We start from the raw sequence: 10,528 nt of genomic DNA, 5'->3' as shown, positions 1-10,528 counted from the left end.
TAATCACATAAGTAGACTTGAGCTATTTGATAGACTGGCTATTCAAAACTGTTAACTTGTCAGTTATCTAAGAAATTATCCTTAAAGTAATCTCACCAATTTATCGCCTCAGTCTCTGGTCACCGCTATAGTTAATACTCAGCATCCAATAGCGCTGACTTACAGTGATACATTGAATTGTCCATGTGACCTGTTACTAGTTTTGTTAAGCAAGTCTGTCCATTAGTGATTTGCTACTCAACTACTAAGAAATTCTGATTACTTTTATGCATGTCTGTTAAGCATTCTTGTACCCAACTTTAAGTTGTGATTTGTAACCAAAATAAGTGTTTAGTGCAAGACTTGTGGTCTGGTTTCTTCCTTGATGATTTGGCAAGGAAGAGTTAATTCACTCACTTGGTAGCTAGAGGGTAACTTAATCGAGGGTTAGTAAATTAAATTCATTTTGATCCAAACTGGTTAGTGTAAAATAATTTGGCAAGTCAGGCATCATTCATCTCTAGCCCTATGCTAGAAGTAAAACCCCTAATGGTTCCTTAATGAGGAGTTAAAGGAGGGTGTTCAGGATTCATCTGCTGCCTCAGCAGGTATTTGTCAGGATACTGAAACCCAGCTTTCTTACAAGATCTGCTTTCTGCCCTTCCTAACCCCAAGAATTTCTGGTACAAATACACTATAAACGAGCTATTGCACTTTTCACAGTATTTAAAGAATTACAGAAACTGGTGTCCGCACACTTTTCAATCAGTAGCAGCACTTAGCTTGTATTGATCCAGGCTGTGTATTGCACGGTACAATGCTGATCTCATATCAGAAGTGATGTGGAGATGCCGGTGATGGACTGGGGTTGACAATTGTAAACAATTTTACAACACCAAGTTATAGTCCAGCAATTTTATTTTAAATTCACAAGCTTTCGGAGGCTTCCTCCTTCCTCAGGTAATTTACCTGAGGAAGGAGGAAGCCTCCGAAAGCTTGTGAATTTCAAATAAAATTGCTGGACTATAACTTCATATCAGAAGAACAGCAGCCCAGTTGTTGATACAACACTCTCTGGTGAGTGTCAAATTGAAAACCGGTACCACAGGCTCTCTTATTTATACTGTGCTTATTTGTTTCTTTCTTGCTTGTTATGGTTGTCTTTCTGGTTTCTGGACAGCATTCGGTTGGTTGATTATGATGAAACATAATCTGGGAAGACCATTGCTGGACACTGCACCTGTAAACCGGGTAGGAGATTCAATTTTATTTTTCTTTGCTTTATTTGTATGCAAGCCCAATAAGGTCAGTACTGTTTTTATTGATGTTCATTCATTCTTTCCATAGATTTGTTGGCTGGTGCCACACAATTACTGAGATATAAATCTGAAAGAGAAGAAAACAAGATCTGGATGGTTTTGAAACAGAATACATTTAGAAATTTGTGAATGACTGAAAGCGCTTTTATAACGGCCCAGAATTTACTGCAGCAGGGCAATAAATGGCGCCCGCCGTTAGTCAGACTTGCCCTGGCCCGTTTAATCTCAATGATATTTTGTGCTGCAAGTTACTGGAAGTGCGAGATGGAAACGGCGCAGTGAGGGAATCAGGGCATCTGGGATCTGAGTGAACAGGGCAAGCAACTGTGTATCTCCTTAACCAATGAGATTGAAGGATTGTGAAATTAACTGCAAGGACTGAGCAGGAAGTGTAAATTAGAGTGAGTGAATTCATTGTCAAATCAGGTACAGAAAGAGCAACAAAGAGGGGAAAGAAAGATTGACTGAGAAAAAAGAGACACAGGAAAAGTTTAAAAAAAAGTTAATTTACATTTTAAAAAAATTCTCCAAGAACAATTAAAACCTGAAGGAATTAGATTCCACACTTGTAATAGTTAATTTTCAGTGCTGGAGAGGTTGACTCGTGGTAATTAACACTTATCACATGGTTAAAAGAGTACTTAGACTTAAAATTACTTGACTTAACTTTCCGTGGTGAGTTTAGTTCGTTTCGACCCTGCAAATACAGCATCTTCACACTGTTCAATACATTTCAATGGTGAGGCAGACAGTGAGATGCCGTTTTCTTGAAGCTAATAGTGGAGCGGTGCATCTTGGACAGCAGCTTCTGGATTTCCATGTTTGACCGCACATCTGCCCTTGCCTGAAGTTGCTGTAGCATTTGCACATAAATAACAGCGAGCACTATTAACCCCACCATTACTTTGACGGCAAATTCTGGACCATTGTATGAGACCATGCTAGTGCTGCCAAATTACTACAGCACAGGTTTTGTGCAGTCAAATGTAAAATTGCCAGAAATTACTGGGACTGGCAAGCTTGATAAAAACAGGGTTGGCATTTGGCTTGCAGTTTGCTGTAGAAGACCTGTGTACTAGGAACCCAGCAGCACTAGCGTAATACGAGAGCACCTGTACAGTAACTATCTAATTTACTTGTGGAGAGACTGAAGACTGCCATTCAGCAGTGAAAGGTGTGCCACGAGGCGGACTTCCCCAGAAACAGTCAAACTACATTTACTCCGACGGTGTGTTTAATTATGGTGAAATCTAGAATGAAATCACTGTAATACAAAAAGGTTGTTCGACATTACCATACATTATGCATTTCTGACCCCACAAGCAATTCTACAAAATGAATTTACTATTTTGAAAATAAAAATGAAAATCTATGAATATAAAACAACTTCAAAGTTTAATATATGTGAAGAAAATTACAAATGCTGTACAATGGCAAGTACACATTAAAAAGTTGTGAATATTCACAAAACGGAAATCTTACACATTTCATTACATTTTTCATGGGGGGAGGGGGGTGAAAAGGAATTGTCAAATTCTTGGGAAGATCTTTCCCCCCCACATATTCACATCTAGCATTCTAATTTATTCACAACCTATAGTCTTTGTTAAAAGTTTTGTTTCTACGGAAAAGGTGTATTTATTACTCAGCACATTTAAACATAAAAAGAAATAGGAACAGATGAAGACTGCCAGCTAATGGTGGCATATGCTAATGAATAAACAGCATGTTGTGATCTACAATGCTGCAATGCACGTTTCATACAAACTCAGTATTGTGTATTATACATTATATTACATGATGCAATCATGAGTCAATTGCAACACAAAGATCACATTGTATGATTGTATATTCTCTGATATATGCCCACAATTTGATGACAGGATCATTACCCACTCAAAAATAATGCTTTTCCCAGTCATGATACCAAGCCATTATAACATGACTGCGCAGTGTTAATTACAGAATGACATCACATGGTTATTAGGTAAATTTCATGCCCTGCAATTGGACAAGTGGTTGTTTCTAATATTTTTGAGAAGATTCTTGAATCTAGAATATAACTACCAATACATTACCATCGCAGCTGTTATTTTCTTTTTAATTCATTTGTCTATTTCTTCTTAAAATTGCAGTGCCCCATAACTAGACGTTTTCTGTGTAGCGATAAGAGCTAACATTGCTGCCTTTCCAATCAATGTCCCTCATGCCATCTGTTTTACAGCAGTTTACATTTTGGCAGCAAAATTAGTTATGATTTTGATCCATGTGCTCATGCCACTCACCTCTGCTCTTTCCACCTGCCAATCATGGAGCCAATATTCAAGGTGAAGACCAGAGGTGAGTGACATGAATACACAACAATATTTCTCATCATTTCAAAACTGAAAATAAATAGACTGCATGAAGGACACAAATTTTCAAGAGACTATTCAGGCCCTGTAACTAATTTAGACTTTTTTTGTTCCTATGGCCTGATATACAGTAACATATTACCTAGGAATTACTGTTGGCAATATTAGCAACATTTACCTTGTTCTTATAACATTCTTCTGTCTGCTATTTAAACAGAACAATTAGCCCTTAAAAAGTGGTTAACACCTGCGGTAAAAAAGTGGACAGAAAAATGTCTTAAGAGCATTTTAAGCATTTGCCTACTAATATCTAAAACTGTCACTTCTAGCCTATCATTATAATGAAACTTGTTTATTATCACACAATGTTACACCATTGTTTACACATTGCTAAGAACCAAGCTATTTCCTATTCAGTTCAATGCAATTTCTCTTGCTTTGTGTCCTAATTGCCCTGTTTAATGCCATAATCTTTGCAGTTTAAAAAAAAGTTAAACCGAATGTAATTCTCTATTCAAGAAAGGAGGGAGACAAACTGCTCTATTCAAGAAAGGAGGGAGACAGAACGCAGGAAACTACAGGCCAGTTAGCTTAACATCTGTCATAGGGAAAATACTAAAATCTATTATTAAGGAGGTTATAGCAGGGCACTTAGAAAATCTCCATGCAATCAGGCAGAGTCAACACAGCTTTGTGAAAGGGAAATTGTGTTTGACAAATTTATTAGAGTTCTTTGAGGAAGTAACAAGCAATGTGGATAAAGGGGATCCTGTGGATGTGGTGTACTTAGATTTCCAGAAGGCTTTTGACAAGGTGCCACATCAAAGGCTACTACACAAAATAAGAGCTCATGATGTAGGGGATAACATATTAGCATGGATAAAAGATTGGTTAGGAAACAGAGAGTAGGCATAAATGGGTCATTTTCAGGTTGGCAAGATAAAGAGTGGAGTGCCACAGGAATCAGTGCTTGGGCTTCAACTATTTACAATCTATATCAATGACTTGGAAGAAGGGCCAAAATGTATGGTTGCTAAATTTGCTGATGACACAAAGGTAGGTAGGAAAGTAAGTTGTGACGAGGACATAAGGAGTCTGCAAAGGGATATAGATAGGTTAAGTGAGTGGGCAAAAATTTGGCAGATGGAGTATAATGTGGGAAAATGTGAACTTGTCCACTTTGGCAGGGGGAATAGAAAAGCAGTATATTATTTAAATGGAGAGAGATTGCAGAACTCTGAGGTACAGAGGGATCTGGGTGTCCTAGTACATGAATCACAAAAAGTTAGTATGTAGGTACAGCAAGTGATTAGGAAGGCAAATAGAATGTTGTCATTTATTACAAGGGGAATGTAATATAAAAATAGAGATGTTTTGCTACAGTTGTGCAGAGTATTGGTGAGACCACATCTAGAATACTGTGTGCAGTTTTGGTCTCCTTATTTAAGAAAGGACATAATTGCTTTGGAGGTGGTTCAGAGAAGGTTCACTTGACTGATTCCTGGGATGAGGAGGTTATTTTATGAGGAAAGGTTGGACAAGTTAGGCCTATATACTCTGGAGTTTAGAAGAATGAGAGGTGATCTTATTGAAACATACAAGATACTGAGGGGACTAGAAGGGGTAGATGCTGAGAGGATGTTTCCCCTTGTGGGAGAGACTAGAACTAGGGGCCACAGTTTAAAAATAAGGGGTCTCCCATTTAAGACGGAGATGAGGAGAAATTTTTTCTCTGAGGGTCATGAGTCTGCGGAACTCCCTTCTCCAGAGAGCGGTAGAGGCAGGGTCATTGAATATTTTTAAGACTGAGTTAGATAGATTCCTGATTAACAAGGGAGTCAAAGGTAGGTTGATGGGAAAGTAGGGTTGAGGTCACAATCAGATCAGCCATGATCTTATCAAATGGCAGAGCAGGCTCGAGGGGCTGAATGGTCTACTGCTCTTAATTTGTAAGTTCGTATGTAATGTTAACTTTTTCACACTTACCTCGGTGTGAATTATCCTAATGAGTATTTGTCATTGTCTTTTCTCTTATTCACATCACTAGTCTTATCTATCTCAGCGTCTTTGTTTTTCTGCTGCTTTTATACTGAGGAAGAACTAAATATTGTGATAAATTATTGCTAACTTACTTGGGAATTGCAGAAACAGCAACCCATCTTTGTACTTCCATTTATATCTGATATACATGTAAAATACTGTTTGCATGGTCCTGACCATTGACTTAATCGTTTGATCACTTTACACTGTTGACAATATTTTGTTCTGTAAATGGGTCTCTTTTGGGTAGAAATCCAACATGACAAGCCTGGCGATGGAAGTTCAGGTCTAAGTCAAGACTTGGTAATCCAATACCTGAACCAAATAGGTATTCCAGGGTACTGTTGATGATTTGATAAGCCTGCGTGACTCATTAATGGAGTCAGGAGGGGTAGATCTGTTACTTGGGGCAGAGGTTCTTCCTACTTGGCTCTAGATAACCCTAAAAACCAATGCCCTTACAGATATCGTGGTCTGCCTGGGCAAACAGTGGGCAACAAACAGCTGTGTCATTAGGTTGCGCAGTTTAGCTGGTTAAAACCTACATGCACACTATGGGGTCCTTATGTTTTGGCTCTTACCAACCTAGTCTTAAACTCTCTAAACGTTGGTAATGGAATGTGTCCCCTATGGGGAGGGAGAGTATTCCATATCAGGCAAACAGAAACTCTAACAGGATTTCTCAGTAGCTTGGTTTGGAGTTTCTGTGTGTCACACAACTGACCAAAACAAAATTCTGCTACCACTTACAACCTAACTCTCTTCACTTAATTTCCTAACTATACATTAGTCTGTTTTCACATCCTTTGATCTTAACTTCCTTTTCATTTATGTCTGAATCCTAGTACATTAATTTTTTGAAAAACAATATTATTAAAATGTCTGTCAATAATTCAGGAACTTTAATGTAGAGATTGCATTGAACTAGAATTGTCAGTAAAGTCGTCAAAAATTAGACTACATGACCTTGATTAATTGTGCTCAAATGAAACTTTTATCTTTTCTTACCGTCAGACTATGAGGTTCATTAGTTTTTTTGATATTTATTCAAGGTCTGTACTGCATGTTACTATAGCTGGCTGTTATTTATGCTTCAGGCATTTTGATCTGTCTTTGATGGCACATTTTGCAGACATATAGTTGATGACACTGTTATTGACCTGCCTCTATTAATAACCCGAGCAGTAATGATTTTCTGTCAGACAGCCATTTGCTAGTGTCATAGCAACTAACAAGTATGGACAGTATGTGTGCAGTAGGCATTCTATGCAAAGTTTTCATTCTAGCACAAAAGGCAGGATTATGAAGCCTCCAATGTAAATATGTTTCTTGTACAGAAGAGGGCAGTGTTCTCCAAAAAGTAGCTTAAATGCAAAAGGCTGGATTTAGACACTTTTGCTTGTACCCAAAAATTTGCTCCTCTACTACCCCCCCCCCACCTCCCCCTCAGCAACATTTTTTTAAAACTGAGAAGTTGCAAAACAGATGATAGCAATACTGCATACACTATGCCTTGGCAGCATCTTTTGTCATAGTACAAACATCACTGGAAGGTTGAGAAGTGGCTGCGATTTTATCACTATAACCTTGTTCACTGAAACAAAAATCTCAGGGCAGGTACTGACTGCCACATCCTCCACTGCACTATAACTAAACAAGCTGCTAGAAACTAATGCATAGCGTTGGTAAACGGGCACGTCCACATCACAAAGCGGCTTCAAAACAAGGAACTGGAGAGAGAAGTAATGAATCTGTGATGTTCTGCATCAGATTTACAATTTAACACAACGTTCCTGTTGTCTACATGGTCTCCCCACTATTATGAATAACAATAGAAATTTGATATTATCCCAAACACAGAATATTAATTTTTTGAACCTAATAGTGTATCTTTCTTAAAGTGTATATATTTAGGATATTACAGTCATAATTCAGCATTACTGGTTGTAATTCACAAGACTGGACATGAAATAACTTGCCAGCAGCCTGGGCACAAGTTGAATTAAGTTTTCCTTTCAGTATAGTAAATTAAAATTTGTAACATACTGGGATGGTGTGTAATTCTCAGTTGTGCGTTTTTAAGATTGAGTTGCCTATTTCATTATTCGTACAACATTTCACATCTTTTTCAGTGTTTTAAAAAAAAACCTAAGCATATAACACTGCTCCTACTAGCAATCCTGTGGAATTGTTTGACTCATTTCCATGATGGGGTCACAGAATCAAGAGTTATGCATTAACCGCAAGCCAGTATATGTTATTTTAAAAATTACTTCACACAGTTATCCAGTTACTGTGGAATGGGAAAAGTGCTAACATCTATTTAGTTAAAAAAAAATCAGCTGCTATCCTAATCCCATTTGTGCTGGTGAAAATTCTTCTTACACATATCAACACCTCCTTGCCATCTGCTCCAGAGCTGTCTTTAAGATACAGACTTCATCTGGTCTTAATAACCATATGAACATTCATATGGTGCAGTTTCTGCATTTCATAACAAGCAATGTGTGACTAAAGTTACTGTGTGTCTGAGCTCAACTGACCATTTATTCAATATCTTCCAATGATCAGTCAAAAAAAACCTTTTCAAGAATACAAGCAAAGGTTTGAAAAGAAAGGTTACCATAATGTAGGAGCTTTCTCCTGTTTATGAAACAATACATGCATGTTATCACTGGTGACAGGTAATGAGGAATTTGTAGTAACGCAGATCAAAACACTTCACGTAAAGAAGATAGTGAACAGTGGGCCCATTATAATACAAACAATAAAAGTTCATTGACATTTGGAAAACTGCTGCATCCTTTGAACAAATGTTCTGTCAAAATATGGATTCAATATTTTGCTTGGCAGCTTGGCACATTGATTGAGTTGAAAGTTGTACTATTTCTCTGCCCCCAGAAAGCTAACAGCTCCTCTGGTGGAAAACCATTTAGCAGATAGAAAGTCAGAGCAACATGCTTCAGAACCCAAAGTCTAACTTTCTGTATTTTCAGCGCATGGATTGGCACGACTAAAATGGGCATTTTTCCTTTCTGTGCATCTGTGACTGTGCAAAACAATTCTACACATTGCTCCAACAGAGTCACTGTTATTAAGCAGGCCATATCTCTCCCCTCAGATGAGCAACTCTTCTTTCTACCTGCATGAATATGAGGGCAATTATGGGAATCCAAAAAGAAAATGCAGTTATGTTAGAAACAACTGTAAATTGCTGCAGTATCCAAAAAGTTAATTGTTTCGGAATGTGATGATTGGAACAGGATGAGCTGATATTTTGTTATTTCGCTCTCTTGTTGCGATGATCCTCTTCAGCTGAAGAGGCGGTTGTGGAAAAGTCTTTTCACTTACGTAGACCTGTAGGGAAAATAAGAAACCAGTCTATAATTATTTTGGACACTATGTTTTAAAGCCTTTCCTATTCAACATAAAACAAGCCATTTCCTCAACGGCTCAGTGAACTTAGCCGGTAGATAGGTTAGCCATAGCAGGAAACTCTCAAGTTTGATTCCTGATCTGGTACAGGGCATTGAAATCAAACTGGGTGATCCTTGTTTAAGGAAGGGAAAATCTACCCTGCTCAGAGTCACTATCTAACGACCTCTATTGTAAATGGGTGGGTGTCAGGTGTCAAGTGAAGGCAGGATCAGGCTTGGCCTTGATGCCCCAACAAACAAATAGACTGCCGACACTCGCCGTCAAGGCAAACATGAATAATGGGTGAGGTACTGAAGGACGACTTGTGCAAGTGGAACCGTATTCCCAGTAAACAGTCAAAAGCTTCAGGGGAGGAAGGGGAACAAAAATGAACAAAAAACAAAACCTGTTAGTGACAGAAAGAGTTTAATTAGCAATTTCTTCAAATTCAAACTATAAAATAGAACTAAAAACAAACGTGAAAAAAATTAAAATAAAAAACAAGATCATTTGTATTCCCCACAGGACAGACTCATTGTTATGCAGTCTTCTTTGGGCTGGGGCAATGAGGGTCATGGGCTATTCTACTACTGTAATCATCTAATAGAAAGCTTTTCCCTTTCCCCAAGGTAGAACTTCCTATAGTGGACTATTCCATCCAGTGGTCTAGCCAGTAACTAACAAAATCCATTGTCCAGTACATAACTAACACTGGCAAGCATGAAGGATGAGCAAGCAGGAGTAAATGGCAGCCCAGGAACTCGGACCCAGGACTAGCTCTTTGGAAGATTGATGCGTTAGTACTTATTCTACCAGAATCAAAACAATATTTAACTGTAACTTTAATATGTAACAGGTTTCTTTGCTCCCCAGGATTCCAAGGCTGAAACGGCCCTACACAGTGAAATTTGCAGGACATCTCCCAACATTAATGATTTAATTTTCAATACAATGCCATGACAAGTATTGAAGATAGCCTAACTAGTAACTATCATATCAGTACTGAACCTTGCGGCAGAAGAACTCAGACAGGACCGAGATTGATTAAAAAATAGCCTCAAAATAACCTGCAGAATGCACATACTGCAAGCACTTTGAAACACAGGAAAGTACAGGATTAGAAATTATTCTGCAGTCCATCTGGCTGATCCCGAATTGTAACCCTAGAAACACTACAAGTTACTCTTACAGTACACAAATATATTCAGCACTATGAAACTCCACTTCAATTCAGGATTGGAAGGGTACATACAAACCCAATTCTGTGAAGAAATATTTTTTTCTTTAGAAAAATCCTGGGATTAATTGGTTCGTCTACTTTATTGTAAATTAGTCCTCACATTCATTAAACTTCAGAGTGAATACTTTCAGCAGCATCTTTGATTTATCCTTAATGAAGTAACTGAATCTTGACCCCAG

At 38.1% G+C, this 10,528-nt stretch overlaps 1 protein-coding gene across 1 annotated transcript in view; it reads right to left on the bottom strand.

Annotated features, from left to right (window-relative positions):
- Nucleotides 1-7,187: 7,187 nt before the first annotated feature.
- Nucleotides 7,188-10,528, bottom strand: part of LOC137335445 (sodium/potassium-transporting ATPase subunit beta-1-interacting protein 3-like) — a 153,888-nt gene continuing 150,547 nt past the window's right edge. Inside the window, exon 7 of the mRNA XM_068000797.1 lies at nucleotides 7,188-9,049. Coding sequence (XP_067856898.1) covers nucleotides 9,040-9,049 — 10 coding nt within the window. The 3' untranslated portion in view covers nucleotides 7,188-9,039. The remainder of the gene's footprint in view (nucleotides 9,050-10,528) is intronic.

Source organism: Heptranchias perlo, chromosome 19, assembly GCF_035084215.1.
Source record: "Heptranchias perlo isolate sHepPer1 chromosome 19, sHepPer1.hap1, whole genome shotgun sequence".
Lineage (NCBI taxonomy): Eukaryota > Metazoa > Chordata > Chondrichthyes > Hexanchiformes > Hexanchidae > Heptranchias > Heptranchias perlo.
Note: the sequence above shows the minus strand (reverse complement) of the source record. Positions and strands in the feature narration are given on the sequence as shown.